General features: G+C 40.5%; 1 protein-coding gene across 1 annotated transcript in view; it reads right to left on the reverse strand.

Annotated features, from left to right (window-relative positions):
• Positions 1-507: 507 nt before the first annotated feature.
• The window catches only part of LOC133404490 (voltage-dependent calcium channel gamma-2 subunit-like), a 48,274-nt gene continuing 27,345 nt past the window's right edge, over positions 508-21,436 (reverse strand). The window contains exons 4-5 of the mRNA XM_061680430.1: positions 10,692-10,832; positions 508-2,381 (exon numbers count right to left, since the gene is read on the reverse strand). Of these exons, the coding sequence (XP_061536414.1) occupies positions 1,858-2,381; positions 10,692-10,832 (665 nt within the window). The 3' untranslated portion in view covers positions 508-1,857. The remainder of the gene's footprint in view (positions 2,382-10,691; positions 10,833-21,436) is intronic.

Genomic DNA, 21,436 nt, shown 5'->3' on the forward strand with positions numbered 1-21,436 from the left:
TGATCCAAGTGTCTTAAATTAGACTTTTGACTTTGTTAAGCACCGTTCAGTAGTTTTTAACATTTAAATACAATTCTTTGAATCATTTTTTTTTTAGAACTATTTGTTTTGGTTCAATTTTTATACGCAATAGATTTGAATTGAATCCTTAAGTAGTTTTAATTTCATTTTCCTATATGCACAGTGGTAATGAACTGCATGTTACAGTGGCTTATAAAATCAGTTTTTAGGAATAAATCCTCTACCTCGTTCCGTTTATACGCTAGCGTATTTCAGTGTTGGTCATGATGATGGTTCTTGGAGAGCCAAGTATTTTTTGAGGTGGTGCTTGGTGTAAAAAGTGTGAAGCTCAGGTTTGTTCCTTTGAGCATCTGCAGTGTGCTAATTCTTTGCAAAACTGATATTTTCAGGCAATATGGTGACTTCAGCAGCTGTCTTGTCTTCTCCTTTTACCTCCTTTTCTCGTTTATTTTTTAAGACCACGCAGAGACATGTCGTGTTCCCTACAGGGGGTTTATTCATCATCAGAACTTGGTGCATCCAAGTTCAGAATCATTCAGTTTTGGCACCTTGAAAGACATTACGCTTGTATAATTTTCAGTTTTCTTTTAAATTATCATTTACAACAACACAACGCAAGAACCAAAGAGCGAGAAAAGAAAACCCAAACATGAGACAAAATAAGATTAATAATAATAAGGCTGTGTGAGTTCAAAAGAACTGAAAGAATGAAATAAAAAGCTCTTTAAAGCTTGGTCTTTTCGTCTGAAGCGGCATGAAGCCCCCAGCCCCAAAAATGGTACACTCCCAAGAAAACAAAAACTAATCAAGAAATAGAAAAAAAAAAAGACAGTACTGTAACATTAAGTTCTACTTTGTCACGCCTGCTGCCCTTTACATGGCATCATTGTTAAAAAAAAAAAAAGGTTCCTTAAAAGCAGATTGGATGATTTGGATTCGCATGCATGTAAATTAATCTTTTTTGTTTTGCTTTTTAATTGTTTTCAGGGGTTCCATGTTGTCTGTTGTATTGTCCACAGTTTTCTTCATTCATTGACTCAGAGGTTCATCCCACCACCATGCCCCAACAGTTCATTGACCCTGAACAAAGATGGCAGCCAGTCTTTTGGCAGAAGGCCAAAAGGTTGTCAAATGTTTTTTTTTTTTTTTTGTATTTTATTTTTTTGTGTGTGTTTTTGACATTTTTGCTGTTAGAAAAATGTGGGATAACTAACTGACCCGGAGCCTTTTACCCCGACAAACATCCCATCCTGGGTTTGTTCCTGTTAGCATCTCTTGTAGCGTCGCTACTTTATTTTTTTTCTCGCTGCGCCAGGAAATTCTGGTCCTGGCGTGTTAACAGGTATACTCGTATGTTTAATATATATTATCAGTACATGTCTGCTATTTTTTTGTTGTTGCTTTTTTTTGCAGCCTCTGAAGTGCTCCCTGCTAAAATTGCACACCGCAGTGGTTCACAGTATTTATGCAAATCAAGAAGAAAATCCAGAACATATAGAAACTAAAGAGACAAAATGGTGGTTGTCTGGGAAGATCGGGGGCAAAACCTATTTTTCACCTGACCGAGGAAGGGTAAAAAATATAAATTTGGCCTTTTAAATTGGACAGACCACCCCCAGATCCCTCTTTTCACCCCCCACCCCTTCAAATCTTTACAAACATCAAATTGTTAAACAATGGTAGATGGGAAAAATCATGCATGTTTCCTTTGCTTTTATGCATTTTGTTCCACTTCCGTCAAACATAAACCAAAGTGCCAGACCCTTTCTTAAACCTTGACATTTTCACCCCACCGCCGCCCTCCCCAAAGTCTCCCTTTGGAAGTGTCTGTCAGTTTCATACGGGTGTGGTACGTCGGTTGGCTGGGTTGCTGGAGTCTTTTAGGTCCTTCTGGATGCAGTTGTGGACCTGCAGGAAGTTGTGGTCCCTCTCCGTGGAATTATAGGTGGCCGTGGGCGTGCCTGTCTGGCCCTTGGGCAGCGTGTACATGGACAGCTCGGTGGAGGGCAGCGTCCCGAAGGCCTTGAGGCCCACCGGTGAGGCTTCGCGTGAGTGTGACGGGTCGGTGGAGCGGGACGAGGAGCGTGAGCGGCGGCGGTAGCGATAGCGGTAGCTGGGGATGCGCGTTATGGCGGCGCCCTGGAGGTAGTCGGCAGCCCGCACACCCACGCGCAACTCCCGGTGGCGGTCGATGAACATGTGCACGGCCAGCACGCCCACCATCTCGGCCATGATAAAGGAGAGAGCGCCGAAGTAGAAGGACCAGCCGTAGGAGTAGCTGTTTTTCTTGGAGTCGCTTTTGGAAGGATCGCCGGCATTGGCTGATATGTATACGATGATGCCGATGATGTTACTCAAGCCTAAGGTGGAGGGGAAAAAAGAAAATCAGATAAGGGCAATCAAAAGCTTGGACGTGACACAACCAAAGTCATGGTATCCTTGCCGACGTTGGCTCACTGATAAGAAATCAATCTATACGAGTACCCATTTTAGAGTGACAACCTCTCGTACATTGGCTGACCCTTTCGGTATTCGTTGGCTTGCTACTACCAAAGCTGGCATTTAGGTCTGACAATGTGCTACAACCCTGAATATTTTATATATATATATATATATATATATCTCCCTGGAACCCTTCCTCTGGATGAACTAACCCACTGAAAAACTAGGAAAACTGGATTCTAAGAATGAACCACAGAGGCCCTATGGAAGTGCCACTTTTCCACCAAGAAGCACAGATTGGTTGGTTTTCTTTGGGGTTCAAAGCACATTTTTGTTCATCTTATTTTGCATTGTCAAAAGTTTTGAAAGGTACCAAAATCACAGATCCTTACCAAATTTTTGGTAAATATCCAAATATCCTTACTGATGTTTGGCTCACCGATGGATAGCAAAGATTTTCTATCAATCATTATCCAAGTACCTTATAGGACTGGAAAGGTTTTTGAAAACCATCCAAACGGTTTGGTTCAACTGTTTCGGTCCGCAGGTGTCCTGTTCGGTTCGGCACCCGCAACTTATTTTTCTCTCATTGACTATTGAGGCGACATGTACAGTAGCACTAATGCTAGCCAAGATGGCAGAACGCATCGTTGCGGCGTCGCGTTTGACTCCCACTCGAGTAGTCGACGAGGCAGGACACACCATTTGCGTCATGCTCTTCCAGCGATCCAGCAGCCATCATCTTGCGGCAGAGCACATCCTGCCTAGTATTGTACTGGAGTTGGATTTATAAGCACGCTCAAGCGGCATACGGCTCTCCCCTTTGCTGCACTTTATGTACTATTTCCTTGCTTGTTTATGCGCTATTGGTTCTATGAACAGTGGCTATGCCAGGACCTTAAAGAGACTGGCGACCGGCACTAGGTACTTGTTTTGAGTGCCTTTCATTACCCACATAACATCCCAGATGAAAATGAGACCAGCATACCGAATCGGTATCTCTCCAATGCAATCTGGTGACTTCCAAGTCATTAATTTTATGCACCAGAGATCTTGTGTTGCGCTGGTTCTCTTTGACTGCGGGGCATTGTCCGAATGAAGGCCGAAAAGGAGGCACCCTGAGCGGGCACGCAAGTGTGAGGCATGGCCCCTGCCTGCCGGATGAAAAATAAATAAATATATATATATATATATATATATATACACACACACACACACACACATATATATATATATATATACACACACACACACACACACCCATCCATCCATCCATTTTCCGAGCCGCTTCTCCTCACTAGGGTCGCAGGCGTGCTGGAGCATATCCCAGCTATCATCGGGCAGGAGGCGGGGTACACCCTGAACTGGTAGACAGCCAATCGCAGGGCACATACAAACAACCATTTGCACTCACAGTCACACCTACGGGCAATTTAGAGTCTCCAATTAATGCATGTTTTTGGGATGTGGGAGGAAACCGGAGTGCCGGAGAAAACCCTGTGAGGCTGACGCTCTAACCAGTCGTCCACCGTGCCGCTATAAACTATCACCCGTAGGTGGCGCTCGTGTGCCCGCTCGGCATCGAGTTGTAATCTCTCCAACGAAAGATCTCTGGTGACTTCCAATTCATTCATTTTATGCACCAGAGATCTTACGTTGGAGAGATTACAACTCGCTGGAAATCGCTATGTTCGTACAAACATGTCAATCTAGGTGCAAAATCTATTACTTATTTAATAACTTGAGCTTTTATAAAGGAACGTAATGATTACAGTGTTTTTCAACCTTTGTTTAGGCAAGGCACCCATTTTACATTTGAATAATCTTACGGTTAACCACCAAACAAATAGAAGTATGAATACTGAAATAATAATCAATTTAGTCACAAATGTACTTACTCATACAAAGCTGTTATAGTCGCAGGGAGCCATGACTTATTCTGCTGAATGGCAACAAGTGGATACACATTTTTTGTACCTTTTGCCATCCAACAGAAGAGCACCTAATTGTTCTGTCTGCCACAAAACGCTGCTGGCATAGATGGACAAACTCAGATATATTTCTGATTATGAAAATAATTTAATTAGTAATACAGTAAGACAAAATAAGAGATTTTTTTTAAGAGACGACCTGTAACGAACCAAAAACCATCACCCAAAACCGAGACACTAATCGAACCGTGAATTTTGTGAACCTTTCCACCCCTAGTACCTAAGAACCTTTGGTTTAGAGTGACATCCACAAGAGTCAAAAACTTTGGCTGACATTGTTGGATTTATTTGGCTCCCGACCTACTCTGTTGTTCTGGTCTGACAATGTGTTACAATCTTCTTCTGCAAATTACTGTTAATATGAATGTTTGGATCCCTGGAACCTTTTCATCTGGATTAACTAGAAATCAACTTGCAACCCTCGGAAAAAACTAGATTTTACGAATGGACCAAAGAGGCTCTAAGAAAGTGGGAGAACACTTTTCCACCAAGAAACATGGTCTTAAGTGACCAAAGTCATGGTATCCTTGACGACGTTTAGCTCACCGATGGATCGCAAAGATTAGATATCAATCTTTACACAAGTACCAAAGTACTTCAGGTTTTAGAGTGACAAACTGATGGATTCGGCAGTTTTAAAAGAGTCAAATACCTTGGCTGACCCTTTGGAAATTAATTGGCTCTGTCAACTTAGGTCTGACAATGTACTACAACCCTGAGACAGCCACTGGAAATCAAACAGAACAGGATTTTTTTTTCAAATCTCATTTGTTTTTCTGTTACTTTTCTACATGCTCGAAATAAAAATTTTAATTCAAAATTCACATTCAAACATGAACGTCTAGAGCCCTGGAATGCTTCCACCTAGAAAACTACCGCTTGGAACCCACGGAAAAACTGGACTCTAAGAAGGGACCATAGGGGCTCAAAACAAGTGGGCTTAGGCCACTTTTCAAGACACTTTTGTCACGAGCACAATTTGGTTGGATTCAACTTGCGTTTCCATTCTCAAAAGTTGTGAAAGGGACTGATCACTTATGCCTACTCATTTTTGCCACCCGTTGGGGTACAAAATGTAGTTTGAGTTATTTGTCCAGTTACTTTTGGGCCCCTTTAAAATAGCGTGGCACACTCCTAAACCCTTTATCCAATTTGAATATAGTAGATACCCTCAAAATAAAAGCTGAGCCTGCACTTTATGTCTGTGTCTTTTATACAACTATAATATAAATAACATTAAACAGGTAAAAAAAAAAAACAATATTGTGTCAGTGTCTAAATACTGTATATATGGACCTAACTGTAACGGATCCATACCCAACACTTGGCACCCTGTTGTTGGCATACGAAGCACAGTAGTAGGGTCCCGTAGGAGTGAAGAATCCGTCCATCAATCCATTTTCTACCATCATCCTTTTCATGGTAAAAGGTGAGCTGAAGTCTAAGGCCCGCTTACTTTGGCGAGCGACGGGGTACACCATGGACTGGGCACCAGTCAATCACACAGGGTATACTGTGCTAAGGCATTGCATAGCCAATATCACCACACTCCAATTGCATTGCGAGGTTCACTACCACTGTCCTGTTCTGTCTTGGTCTTGTCCTGGCCTATCATATACCCTGTCCTGTCACTTCCTTACAAGGTGTAGCACTACTGTATAGAACCCGTCTCCAATGTAGCGATGTTGTAATCATAAAAGTTTGGTTTTGCTGGTGTGTAGTGTCCTGTCTTTACTCGGATATTTTTCTCTCCGTCTTCTGTTTTCTCTCTATCCACTCGCAAACCTCATTCTGTCCTACTGCATTTTCCAATAAACGGCCATCATACAAATAAAGGGAGTAGATAAAACTTCCCTGTTACACAGAAAAGCTATCCCAACATAAAAAGGTACACAGATCCTCCATTCTGCATGACCAACCAGCTGAGCAGGACAGGTTAAAAGGAAAAAAAAAAAGAATTTACCTTTCAAAACTCGGCAGTTTTACCAGGAAAAAGCAGGATCACAAGAGTAAACTGTGGATGGATGAGTGACAGGCATAAAATCAAACAAACATAAAAAAAACAATACTTGGGAGGAACAATCCTGTTCGTCTACAGTTTGTTACGGCACAGCAGAGGTCAGCTGATAAATGGGGGAGGGGGGGCAACACCTTGGTTCTGATCTATTTTATCGACCACATTTTCAGAAGCAGTTTTCTCTCTTCTCTTTTACTTCGAGCTTTTCCCATGATGCCGTCTCCTCTCCCTCTGTGGCGTTCAAACTGGAGCAGGCGACCAATTTTTTTTCCCCCCGCCTGACATTGTTGCTTATTTTTCTTTATGCCACTATAGGATGTTTAAAAGCTGTTGGAAAAAAAATGAAGAAAACCCCTGTCCTCTATTTTGATCATCTGCGCTTTAGCGCCCTTGCCAAAAATAGAAGCACAGACAAAAAACGGACAAACGGATAGAAAAGATGAATGTTGTCACCTGAGATGACCTGCTCACCTGGGAAAAGAAAGCGATAGAATATGGATGGGTGGATGGAGAAGACAAGCTTTGGTTTGTCTTGTTCAGATTCTGCGTGGAGGGACCATACCACTACATTTTGTGGTGCAATGAGGATGCTAAAAGTTGGAAGGGATCAGTTATTTTGGTACCTTCAACAACTTTTGATACGAATGTAAGGTATACCAGACTGTGCTTTATAACACAATGAAAGGGTGCCAAAAGTTGGTACAATTATGATTTTGGTGCCTTTAACAAATTTCCACAATGGAAATTCAATATGAACTCAAGCGTGCTTTGGAATGCTTAACGAAAGTGTGCCATAAGTTGGGAGGGGTCAGTGGTTTTGGTACGCTGAAAGAAATGAAACATGGGCTGAACTTTGAACATTGAAGTAATCCATTACATGTAATATTTTAGCTTTGACTGATGTAAATAATTTATTTGGTGGAAGCTGAATATTTCAACTTGATGTAAACTAGTTTCTAAGGGTGACACTAACTAATTATTTCACGTGAGCCAAAATAATTAAGTTGGTTTAATTAGTTAATGGAAATAATCCTTTCAGTTTAACCTAAATGTTTTTACTTCATGTAAAACATTTTCGAATGTTGGAACAATCAAATTTGTTTAAGTTGTCTTGTGTTTTCTATTCAGCTTATTCTCATTACGACCGTTACACTCACATTTGCACCTAAGGACAACTTAAGAGTCTTCAATGAACCTAGCATGGAAACCAGAGTACCAGGAGAAAGTCCACACGAGCATGTGGAGAACGTGCAAACTGCACTCTGGAGCTTGGAGTTGAACCCACAACCACAAAACTGTGAGGCAGATGTGCTAACCAACCACTGTTTTACCAGTTCAACTAAAATGCAATTCAAATTGAATTTAATTAAATGCACTTTTTCCATGTTACAACAGCCTTTACCAATGTCATTGTTGAAAAAGAACCAAAACATGTCTGCATTGTTTTCAAAGAGGAAAAGTGTTGTCGTCCGTGAAAAAAATGCAGACATTTTTTTGGTTGTCTTTATACTCACATTCACATACGAAGAGCAGTGCTATCTATGGTTGAGAGAGGAGTTTATCTTAGTATTTTTTCAAGTACAATGTTAGTCATTTGGTTGAACATTTTCATTGGTCAGAATGTATTTAAAGCATTTTTATTGATTTCAGTTTTATATATGTTGAATTGGTGGCACGGTGGATGACTGGTTAGCATAGCTTCCTCACAGTTCAGAGGGTGTCTGTTGAAATCCATGACTTTCAGGTTAAACTGAAGAGGCTTATTTGCATTAAATAATAAACATAGCTTAATTATTTCAATTTCATATCACTTGAAAAAAATGGCTTCACCTCAAGAAATGAGTTTAAATGAAGTTGAAAAATTCAGGTTGCATTAAATGAATTATTTACATCAGTCAAAGCTAAAATATTAGGTGTGACAGATTTGCATTTTTTAAAAGTTCATCCAATGTTTAATTTTTTTCATTGTGCCTTTCACAACGTTTGACAATGGAAATTCAAGATGAACTAAACTGAGTTTCGTAACCTAAAAAAAATAGCAAAATGTGTTTACGGATCAGGGAATCTGGTATCTTTCATAACATTTGACAATTGACTTGTAACTACGCTTCATACCACAACAAAAAAGGGGCCAAAAGTTGGTAGGGATCAGTTATTTTGATACACATTTCACAAGGTTTCTTCTTTTCTCCCCAAATGGGGTTTTGAGTTTTTCCTTGCGCGACTGGGAAATTTAGATGAGGCGATGTTATCAATCTTTGAGATCCTTTTGTGATTAAGGCCTATCCAAATCAACTTGACAACTTTTGACAATGGAAATGTTAGATGCACCAAACAACAGTCTGTCCCCCAACTAGGAGTTACCAAAGGTTGGTACGAAACAGTTAATAGAAATGTAAGATGAAGCAAACCACACTGTGCACCCCAACGAAAATGTGCCAAAAGTTGGTAGCGATCAGTGATTTTTGTCCCATTCACAACTTTTGACAATGTAAAAATGTAAGATCAACCAAGCCAAGCTCTGTACCACAATGAAAGGGTACCAAATGTGGCTACAAAAGGAAGTCAAAAGTTGGTAGGGATCATTTATTTTGGTACTTTTCATAGCTTTTGACCATGGAAATGTAAGATGAACCAAACCGTGCTTTGTACCCCAACAAAGGGGGACCAAAAGTTGGTAGGGGTCAGTTAACTTTGGTACATTTGACAACTTTTGACAAGGTAAGCTAAGGAAAGGGTGCCAAATGTTGGAGTCAGTTATTTTCACAACTTTGGGTAGTGGAAACGTAAGATGAGCTAAACTGAGTTTCGTACCCCAATAAAAGGGTGCCAAATGTGATCAAGGAATTTGGTGCCTTTCACAACTTTTTATAATGGAAATATAAAATGAACCAAACCGTGCTTCATACATCAGCAAAAGGTTGCCAAAATTTGATTCAGATGAGTTCTTTTGGTACTTTTGAAAATGGAAATATAAGCTGTGCCAAACCATGCTTCGTACCCCAACACTCATTGACCACTAGACAGTACATTGCGTAGTGTGCTAACAGTACAGTTGCCTCCACATTCATTCTGAAAGCCAGAGGACACACGAAGAGGGCCATGTGAGCTTTTCTGCTGTATGGTTCTAGGCCGTGGCCCAGTAGGCTGCACCAGCTAGATCGCGCTAACCCCTCCAAGTCACACTTTTGTCGCTCTCTGTCTTCCTCGCCCTCAATGTCTGCCTTTCTCGCCCCTGTTGCTAGGCTAAGCGGAGCCACTGGGATTACACACTAAAAATAAGGTGTCCCTGATCCTCTTTTTTTTTGCTCGGCTACATCAATCACACTCTTCACACTTTACCCCACTTTTTTAGCTTTTACAGTTTGGTTCAGCTTACATTTCCATTGTCGTAGGTACCAAAATAACTGATGTGTACCAACTTTTGGCACCCTTGCATTGGGGTACTAAACGTGGTTTGATTCATCTTACATTCCCATTGTCAAAAGTTGGGAAAGGCACCAAATTCCCAGATTCTGTACTGCATGTGGCACCTTTTCGTTGTGCTACAAAGCTTGGTTTAGTTTCCATTGTCCGAAGTTATGACGGTACTAAAATAACTGATCAGTAACTGATCTTGGGAAAAGTTCCAAAATCACTGACCTGTACCAACGTTTGGCACCCTTTCATTGGGGTACAAATTACGGTTTCATTCATCTTACATTTCCATTGTCAAATGCAGTGAAAAGTACCAAGATCTGTAACAAATTTGACACCCTTTCGCTGAGGTATGAAGCGCAGTTTGATATGAAAGGTACCAAAATCACTAATCTGTACCAAATTTGGCATCAGTTGGGGTACCAAGTGCTTTTTGGTTCATCTTACATTTCAGTTGTCAAAAAACGGCAAAAGCTACCAAAATACAGTAAATACAGTATACCAACTTTTGGGAAACATTTGTTTGGTGTACAATGCATGGTTTCTTACATTTCGTTTGAGTCCTGATTACAAAATTTCTGTCGACCATGCTCAATTCAAAATATCTATTGTTTTTCTACGCCAAAGGTAAGATTGATATTGTATATGACCCAGTATTCTTGGGATTGTGGGGTCAGCATTTTATCAGTATTGGCATTCTTTTATTGTCATGAGGACTGTCAGTTGATAATTTGTGAATAAATTGTAAGAATTCTGTTGTAGCATTTCTTTTAAAAAAAAAGAAAAAAAAGGGGGGTTCTTACCTGCAGAGACAAAGAGTATGCCAGCGCTGAGGATGATGTTGTGGCGCGACTTGTAGAACTCGCTGGCGGCGATGCAGAGCCCCCCCATGAATAGTAGGATCACACTCATGATAGGGAAGATGCTGGAGGCTCTCACTGCACCTACAAACACATAAACATAGCTCGTTGTTAGCAGTCACTCATTTCACAGCTAAATGCTAAATGAAGGAGCCTTCATTTGGATAGGTTTTCTTCAAGTTTCTCTCTAAAACCACACATGCAGTGGGTACGGAAAGTATTCAGACCTTCTTAAATGTTTCACTCTTTGTTATAGTGCAGTCATTTGCTAAAATCATTATTTTTTTTCCTCATTAATGTAGACACAGCACCCCATATTGACAGAAAAAAACGGAATTGTTTAAATCTTTTTAGATTTATTAAAAAAGAAAAACTGAAATATCATACAGCCATAAGTATTCAGACCCTTTGCTCAGTATGTAGTAGAAGCATCCTTTCGAGCTTGTACAGCCATTAGTTTTTGTGGGAATGATACAACAAGTTTTTCAAACCTGGATTTCTAGAACTTTCTCCCATCTCCCGACTGCATCTCTGGAGCTCAGCCACAGCGATCTTTGGGTTCTTCTTTACCTCTCTCACTAAGGCTCTTCTCCCCTGATTGCTCAGTTTGGCCAGATGGCCAGCTCTAGGAAGGGTTCTGGTCGTCCCAAACGTCTTCCATTTAAGGATTTATGGAGCCCACCGTGCTCTTAGGAACCTTAAGTGCAGCAGAAATCTTTTTGTAACCTTGGCCAGATCTGCCTTGCCACAATTCTGTCTCTGAGCTCTTTAGGCAGTTCCTTTGACCTCATGATTCTCATTTGCTCTGACATGCACTGTGAGCTGTAAGGTCTTATATAGAAAGGGGTGTGGCTTTCCTAATCAAGTCCAATCAGTATAATCCAATACAGCTAGACTCCAACGAAGGTGTAGAACTATCTCAAGGATGATCAGAAGAAATGGACAGCACCTGAGTTAAATATGAGTGCCAGAGTAAAGGGTCTGAATACTGATGGCTGTGTGATATTTCAGTTTTTCTTTTTTCATAAATCTGCAAAAATGTCAACAATTCTGTTTTATTCAGTCAATATGGGGTGCTGTGTGTACATTAATGAGGAGGAAAAAAAATGAACTTAAATGATTTTAGCAAGTGGCTGCAATATAACAAAGAGCGAAGAATTTAAGGGGGTCGGAATAGTTTGCGTACCCACTCTAAAAAGCTTGCTAGTTGTCGACTGCAGTACTAAAGTACAACAGCGTGACGTGTAAGTGCACAGCTGGCCCAAAATGTAACTAGAAATGTGGGTTATTGTGTGAGTTTTTTGTTTTCTCTTTCAAAGTCTTTGCAAAGATGTTTAAAGTTGCAAATTGTGTTCAATTAAGGCCAGTTACACACATAAGGATTTTTCAATTCGTACAATATATATTTTTTTGGTATCTGTCACAGACCCCACACTTGAAAATAGAAAAATCTGTTTTAATCTCAACACATAAGACCACACACATAAAGATTATGTTCCACCACTGATCTAGAAACAAAACCTCAGAGGCAGAAATCTTGCGTGATCACACGTAATCTCACATAAACCAACCAATGGCATACACTTCCAGGTATGCGCTGATATTGCCGAAGGGATTGGAGGTGTGAGTGTTGTAGAATGATGTAGTCAATAACAAGACTTGCTTTGAAAAATGCTTATTGCCGTCTGGGGAACCCACTTCTATACAAAAAAAAAAAATCAAAAAAAAAAAACGACATTGGGTAAGACGTTTGTTTTTATTTACGCCAGCTTTCTTTCCGTCCTTCCGTTCCTCACTTTCGATTGGTTACATTCTAGTTCATGTCACAATTTATGGCGTCATGACTCATGGCGTAGTCAGCTTTCCCTACACACATGAAGATTTTTGGTCGTAAATATTTTAAGATTGTAGGCCCCTACCCATTTCAAACCCTATTAGTGGGACAAATCTTCTCTTAACATGCCTCAAGCCAAAGAAAAATATTTTAGGATGATCTTACAAAACTTAAGATAGTCTGGCATTCGCCGTCCTTGGTCGGGAAGCGGCATCATTTGGACCGAATCAGCCCACTTGTCTCTTTGTGTGTACTGGGCCTTAGTTGTAGACTGGCTATCTGAAGCTCGTGTGTAACTCAAATTTGGACTTGCATCACAAAGCAAAAAAATGGATCTAGCGATGGCTCGTAACTCAAGAAACGTTGGGGCACTCATAAGTCAAGGTACCACCATATCATTGAAATCATTTGGATGAAAAACAATAAAAAGAACACACAAGCAACTGTGCTATGTCATAACGTTAGATTTGTATGTTCGTTGTTGTACTCAAAATGTTTACTCAAGGTCAGTTGGTCTGTATTAACTATTCATTAGGCTACAAATAGTGATGTGACTGATCTCACCACTGAAATAAGATTACAAAATTCAATATATTGTCAAAAAACAGAAATTAACACTTGGTGGAAACGTGGCAAAAAGTGTGTAAGTGTATCCCCTGCAACCGTAGGGTTGCCGGTTCGTATCCCCACTTTAGTGCGTGTCTTCGTTGTGTCCCTGGGCAAGACACTTAACCCACATTGCCTATGAATGTGGTTGGTTGTTTGGTGGTGGTTAGATGGGCTGTGGGTGCAGAATGGCAGCCATGCTTCCGTCAGACTGCCCCAGGGCAGCTGTGGCTACACAAGTAGCTTAACACCATATGGGTGTGACTGTGGAGTAAATGAATAATGTGTGCAATTGTAAAGCGTCTTCGAGTGTCTTGAAAGCACTATATAAGTGGTATGCATTTTTATTATTATTATTGCTGTCAAGACACAAAAAGAGGAATTTTTTCTTCATTTTGAATAGCCAGCCAAAAACCTTGACGCGCCTTCTTTACTCCTGCCTTGTGACTGCGCAGAGACTGTTCCGTATGAGACGGCCGCCTTCGCTGATCACATTTTAAGGTGACCTCACACTTGGCGGTGCACCAACCGCACACACACACACACGCACACACACACACTTTCTTCCCTTCATCCTATTTGTTTTAACCCCATCTCCTCTTCTTTATTGACGTGCTGTCGCTGCAAATTGTCTTCAAGGTGGACAAGGGCTACACAACACACACAGACGCACGCGCACATAGAGAACACACAGTTTATGACAGCAAGGTTGTATACGCTTCAATCAAATTTGTATGGAGCGTCCTCGACAGTGTTGCGTTTTTACACAATACAATAACATCAAAACCCTTTTTGACACCTCACATTTGGATTAAATTTTCAGTTCACAGACATACACACACACACACACACGGGAGGTCTTGATCTTGTTGGTTACTTAGAGTCCATTTTGTAGGACCCCCGACATAGGAGCACTTTAGTAGGAAGAGCCCATGCGCGAAGGTGCATGCTACGAATGGTAAAGCATCAATTAAAATGGTAACACTAGTTGTATGGGCTTTAGTTGCCTATATTTAAAGTAAAGCCGGATGACTTTAAAACACGTTAATGTTCCCGAATTACTAATGCATTTAATCATACTATCCCCTGTGCCCTAATTGCAGTGTTGTGCTATGTGCAGCCACTGAAGAGACTGAAATTTGTGAACATGAAATTAGACAACAAAAACAAGAGCGTAACGGTACGTAGCAAACGTCTGAGTGAGAATTTCAACACCAAAGACTTTAAACTTTTGAAATTAGATAAAAACTTGCCAATTCAAAAATTAGACAAAAGGAGCCTATCCCCGCCTATCTTCGGGCGAGAGGTGGGGTCCACCCTGAACTGGCCGCCAGCCAATCGCAGGGTTTCACTTAAACATTTGCATTCAAATTTATATTCAAGGTATAAATTAAACCATATCAGACCATTGATTACACAATATATCACCAGTAGGGGACAGTTTAACTCACCCTCACCACTAAAGGAGTACTTTTACTTTATTTGACCTTCTTTTCACATTATACGACTGCAGTTCACTTCTCTTTTTGTCATATGTTCAATTTGAATGTGTACTGTGTGCAGAAGTGAGTAGGAATGCGCTACATTTACTGTGTTGCATTTACTCAAGTAGCACTTTTACGCGAGTATTTATGTTAAGAAGAAACAGTACATTTACTCAGTTGGATTGATTGACATGCCGCTCGCTACTTTTATTTATCAATTATTGTCTGTTTTTAGACTTCATCTTTAACTTCCGCATTGGGCGCCGTCGCGCCAATCAAACATGGTAACTAATGTCATTTGTATCCAGTTCACCAATCAAAAGGCACAATTCAGCCGCATGACCGCACACAACGTCTCCTATTGGGCTTCGAGGCATAGATACGCCGCCCAAGCTAATCGACATGCTTAAGTGGCGGCCATGTTGGGAAGGTCGTCGTTCCCATGGAAGCCAATGGCGCACGACTGTGTTTACATTTCAGTTGACAAAAGCAACAGTTTTCAAGCATTGTATTATTTGCCTAGCACTGTCTGGCCAAACGTGGATATTGCAGCCCACTTATAAATGTATACACATACACACACACTGCACATTCACATTTTATTTAGTTATAGTTTAGTTTTAGGTATATTTTATTTGATGTTCATGTTCTGACAAATCAGAAGTTACTCACCATTTACTCAGGACTTGAGTAGTTGCCCCCCGAGTTCTTTCTTACTCTTACTCAAGTAATTTTTGGGAGGACTGCTTTTTACTTTTACTTGAGTCAAATTACTTTCAAGTAACAGTACTTACTTATTTGAGTACCATGTTTGGCTACTCTACCCACCTGACTGTGTGTATACTTTTACACACTAAATTATAATAACGTACATGTTGCACAACACCTCCCACTCCTGACATCTTGTCTACTTCATCCACTTCACATATGCTGCATTGTGTGTGTGTGTGTGTGTGTGTGTGTGTGTGTGTGCATGCATGCATGTGTGTGGTCTTGACTTATGGGTTCATTAGCCACGGTAGAGGAGAGCCTTTTAATTGTGGCTGAATTATAGAGGAGGTGGAGGGGGTGCCATGGGAGCTCCCTCTGTGTGTGTGTGTGTGTGTGTGTTTGTGTGTGTTTGTGTGTGTGTTCTTTGCACAAAACACACGCGCAGACACTAACACTAAGTGCAAAAAGCTACACACATACACACACGCACACACTCATCGATCAGCTGCCCACCCACATCCTCGCTCCGTCCTGCTGAAGTGGGGTGTTTCCCGTACACACTATGTACTACCTACGCATGCTTACACACACACACACACACACACACACACACACACACACACACACACACACTCCACCCACATGGGAGAGCCCAGCAGCAAAGAAGAACATGGTCGTTAAAAAGGCGGCAAAACAGCTACGAGGGAGACAGGGAAATTGCTACCATACCGTAGCAACTGCATGTTAGCGTTTGATTAATCGGCTATATAAAACGGGTTGATAGATTTCCTATGTATGCTGCGCTAACGAGCATAACAACGGGTTGATGACATGATGGTTTGAAGCCGAACTAAAACTAATATGTTGTTTTCTTTATGGCTGATGTCTTTGAAAACGTGTATATGCTTTATTTATACAAATAAAGTGGAACTTCAGTTTACCAAAAATTCGGTTTATGAACAACTTTTTAATATAAACCTCACCTTGGGTTACACACTATTTTCGGTTTGCGAACAGTCTTGGTTAGTTTTCTTTTGCCTACAATGGCCGCCACATCCCACACATTGTGGCTATTTAGGGCTAGCAATGACCACAGTAAACATTACTGTCCCAAAAAAGACTAAGATACTGCACAGTGATTTTCTCGTGAACTCACTGTTATTTCATCATCGTAAATTCTGTTTTCACCTATTTCTTTGAACTGCGTTATTTATTTGTAATCGATCAAAATAAGGTACATTTAACGTTGTTCTGCGGGAGGAATGGATTCATTGCTTTTCCATACATTTCAATGGGAAACATGACCTCAGAACCTCATAACCCGAGGTTACACTATATGATATGATATGATATGATATGGGTAAACACGAACAAAGCCTAAACATTGGATATTGTTATCTGTGGCACCCCTGTAGTGACATCCTGGGCTCTATTTTTGTGATCGGCTCAAATCAGGTGTGGCGCGTGGCGTAACTGCGCAGTGAGACGGGGTTTTTGTCATTTGCAAGACACGCACTTCCATCATATTAAAAAATAAAAAAATAAAATAAAAAAATATGTAAAACAAAAATAAAAAAGTCTGCATTCAGATAAATTATAAAGATTGACATTGACATAGCAAGTTGCTCAGTTGATTTGAGGAGCTGATCTGGTTTCTTCTGTCGTAAATTATTTGTTGTCTCCTGTTTTGGACAAGATTCTCTCAGAAGGGACTGACGTTGCTACAATGTCAACAGTTGCATTAGATGTTATCAATAACCTTTATTGGAAGGTATGTGTGGATCTAAAACTTTGCTGCAGGAATCTGTGAGTGCCACAGATGTAAGATGACAAAACTGTCCAAAAGTAATGCGTGTACCCAGTGCAGCCTTAATAACAATTACACAGCAGACATAAATGCTGTCAAAATGAACGATTAATCCGAGTGATTAAGAATTGTAAAATACAAATTTTACACTCAATCCTGATAGATACCTTCAGGTGTTACACTTTGGTTTGAGTTCCCTGCCACGGACGTCTTCAGGGCTAGGCTATACATCTGTTCGCTATGTCCTGGTGTGACTGTCTTTGATTTGTTGCTTGATGTGTGTCATCTGCAGGTGCGATGGATTGCGTACAAACCACTGGGTGTTGAAATGGTAGATGGTATACTTCTCATTCAACCACAATCAGAATCACTCTATCCTGGTGCGATTTATTCGGATAGATTTTGTTGTATATGCTTTTGAACAATGACAATTGTCATTGTTCAAAAATTCTTGGTCTTGACTCGGTCTCAACTTCCAAAAGTCTTGGTCAGAGGGAGTTCTCCTCTCAGGCAAGTCTTGGTCTCGTACAGTGCGGTCTTGAGCACAACACTTACAGTATGTTACCATACCAACTACATGTTATCATTTTTAGACCTGTAGTGTGAAGCCAGCATTTGAGGGCTCAGTCAGTCAGAAGTGACAATGACATTATGCAGCATGGTCACAAATGCAATCCAAGCAAACATGTAAACACACACGAACACGCATGCATGTTTGTGTGTGTGCGTGTGTGTACGTACATATGTGTGTGTGTGTGTGCACCCTGTCAGTGGTTATCAAGCCACATTACTGGTGTAAATGGTGATATGCCTCCTTGTCCCCAAAAATAGCCTGCCGTGACATCAGTGGGACCGATGACGTCATCACTGTCTGATGTCACGGACCCCCCAAAGCCTCACAACAGCCCCCCACCTCTATCCCGAATAGTATTAGCACGATGTTACCAGGATCCAGCCGTCTAATTTTAGCAAGCGAGTGCACGTCAGAGCAGAATCGGGCAAAGTCGTATCAGAATAATTTTTCCTAACGTCAGTTTGGACAGATTAGTGTCTAAAATGTGCTTTGAAGGTCAAGATAGGATTTATGTCAGTAAAGTAGGCTGATTTGTACTCTGGTTCAATATGAAAGATGTCACGGATTAACTGACTCAACAATTCGAAGCTGAAAACCAGTGGAAATATGTACACTCTGTTGGCAAAGGTATTAGGCCAAAGCTCCTAATAAAAGAGTGTAAGTTGAACAATGTGGATCATCAGAAATCAAAACAAGACTATCATTTGTACAGTACACAGAAAGAACTAATATCACGCTCATCAGAGATGAGTCAGCCATTGCAATTTAAAAGTAGTAAAACTGAGCAGCGGGTTTAGGAGGCTAATGTATGGAGCCAATAGTCCAGTCCAATATTATACCACTACACATTTTAACATACAGGATCCCTAAAGTGTTTAAATGTCTCTTTCAGGATCATGGAAAGCTTTGAGTTAGAAAACACAAACCATGCAAGCGCAAATTTACCGTAGATGACAAAAACTCGCGAGCATGAATTTAGATAAAAACTTGTGAACATCAATTTAGATAAACTTGTGAGTGTTAACTTAGACAAGAAAAAACAATGAGTGCAAATTTAAATACAAACTTGTGAGCATCAATTTAGATTAAAAAAACAACAACAAAACTTGTCAGTGTAAATTTTGATTTTAAAAAAAGTGTGAATTTAGATTTTTAAAAATGCAAATGTAGTTAAAATTGTGAGCACGAATTTAGACAGCAAACGTGCGTGTGAATGTAGACAAAAAAAAATGTAAATTTACATAACACATTTATAAGCTTAAATTTTTATAACAAAAACTTGTGAGAACAAATTCTTATAACAAACCCGTGTGCACAAATTTAGATACAAATTTAGACAAAGAAGACTAATTTAGATAAGGACTAAATTGGCGAACGTGGAAGTAAAGTTATAAAGTGGCTTGTTAAAAACATGGCATTATATATATAAAAAAGAATTGGTTGTTTGTCTGCATACAGTACTTGCCAAGGTATACAAAGAGTACATGCAGGAGAACACAGAGAATGTCATTATGTTAAAATTTAACATTTAATTTTCTCTTCTATTCATCTGATCTTGTACATGTGGGGAACGTATCACATTTTTAGTGTAAATCCAAGACTACGCCAGAAGGCTCTGTTGCGTACTACTAAAAGGGGTGAGTGGTGGTGGCGGGGGTGGGCAGTGCAGTGTGTGGTGGGGGGTGAGCTTTTTCTCCTTCAGTGCTCATAGAAAGGCAGGCTGCTTTCGCTTACATAATATCCACATGCACACATCCGACCAGGACAAGGGAGTGGGTTGTCGCCACTTGGAGAGGCTCAATGATGATGATGATGATGATGATGATGATGATGATGATGATGATGATGATGTGGTCAACAAGTATGGTCATAAAGGAGATTGAAGCACTTATTTTCAGCAATTACATCAAAGGACACATATTACGACATTTCTTTCACAATTTAAAACCGTTGCCAGGTATCTTACTAACATCCACTCTGCTTGAAATAGTTCAGCTCCGGGGGATTCTGTCTCATCGCAAACGCCAAGTTTCCCGTAGCTTTTGTTAACATGACAACCAGGGCAGAGCTTGGGTATTGCAAAGAAAGCGTTACTTGGTGTAGCCAAATTCACAACTTTTTCAACCTTTCTTGTGACTTTTTTCCCCCCTAAATACAGGTAACTATCAACAAATCCAATGACTTTTTGGGGTGTTATTGGAGACTCTGAGACGCCCTCCAGCATCCAGACTGCAAATGAATGGCACTTGGGCGAAGCCACTCTTAGCCAATTTAACCAGATCCCCTATAAAGGGAACACCCATGAAAATTCTGTTGTATTTTTAGAAAATAAAAAGACACACACGCTTTTTTTTCTCTCACTGTCTGACATTAAATCAGACTAAACCTTTCATTTTTTGGTCAATTTGGATTAGCAAAATTATTTCTATATACTAAATGCCAGAATAATGAGAGAAGGCACATTTTCATTACTTTCTTCAAAGTCAGAAGTTTACATACAGTAAGCTTGCTAAACAAGTTGGGAAAACCCAGATGATGATGTAATTTCTTCGGAAGCTTCCGGTAGGTCTATTGACAATTCCAGCTAATTAGAGACACACACCTGTGGATGTATTTGAACTTGGCATACCAGATGGACACTTCTTCTTTGTGTAACATCATGGGGAAGTTAAAAGAAATTTGCCAAGATATCAGGAAGAGAATTGTGGACTTGCACAAGTCTGGCTCATCCTTGGGCAACATTTCCAGATACCTGAAGGTGCCACATTCATCTTTTCAAACAATTACACCAAGTATAAACACTATGGGACTGTCCAGCCATCATACCGCTCAGGAAGGAGACTGGTTCTGTGTCCCAGACATGAACGTGCTTTGGTCCGAAATGTGCATATCAACCCAAGATGCTAGCTGAAGCTGTTAAGAGTATGTCATTATCCACAGTGGAACAAGTACCATACCGACATGGGCTGAAAGGCCACTGCCAGGAAGAAGCCATTGCTCCAAAAGAAACATAAAAAAGCCAGATTACAATTTGCAAATGCACACAGGAAAAAATATCTCAATTTGTGAAGACATGTCGTGTGGTCTGACAAAACTAGAAGTGAACTGTTTGGCCATAATGAGCATCGTTATATTTGAAGGAAAAAGAGGGACGCTTGCAAGTCTGAGAACACCCTCCCAAATTTGAAATACTGGGTTGGCAGCAGCATGTTGTAGGGTTGTTTTGCTTCAGGGGGGACTGGTGCACGTCACAAAACAGATCGCATCATGAGGAAGGAACATTAGGTGGAAATACAGAAGCAACAACTCAAGACATCAGCCAGGAAGTTAAAGCTTGGGCGCAAATGGGTCTTCCAAATGGAAAATGACTCGAAGCATACTGCCAAACTGGCTACATACAAAGTGGCTTAAGGAATACAAAGTCAGTGTTTTGGTGTGGCCATCACAAAGCCCCAATCTCAATCCTGTTGAAGGTTTATGGACAGACCTGAAAAAGTCACATGTGAGCAACGTTGTTGATAAACTTGGCTCAGTTACACCAGTTCTGTCAGGAGGAATGGGCCAAAATCCCTGCCAACTATGGTGAGAAGCTTGTGGAAAGATATCCAAAATGTTTGACCCAGGTCATATAGTTTAAAGGCAATGGCACCAAATACTAATCAAATGTCCTGT

Source organism: Phycodurus eques, chromosome 6 (genome assembly GCF_024500275.1).
Source record: "Phycodurus eques isolate BA_2022a chromosome 6, UOR_Pequ_1.1, whole genome shotgun sequence".
NCBI classification, from domain to species: Eukaryota; Metazoa; Chordata; class Actinopteri; order Syngnathiformes; family Syngnathidae; genus Phycodurus; species Phycodurus eques.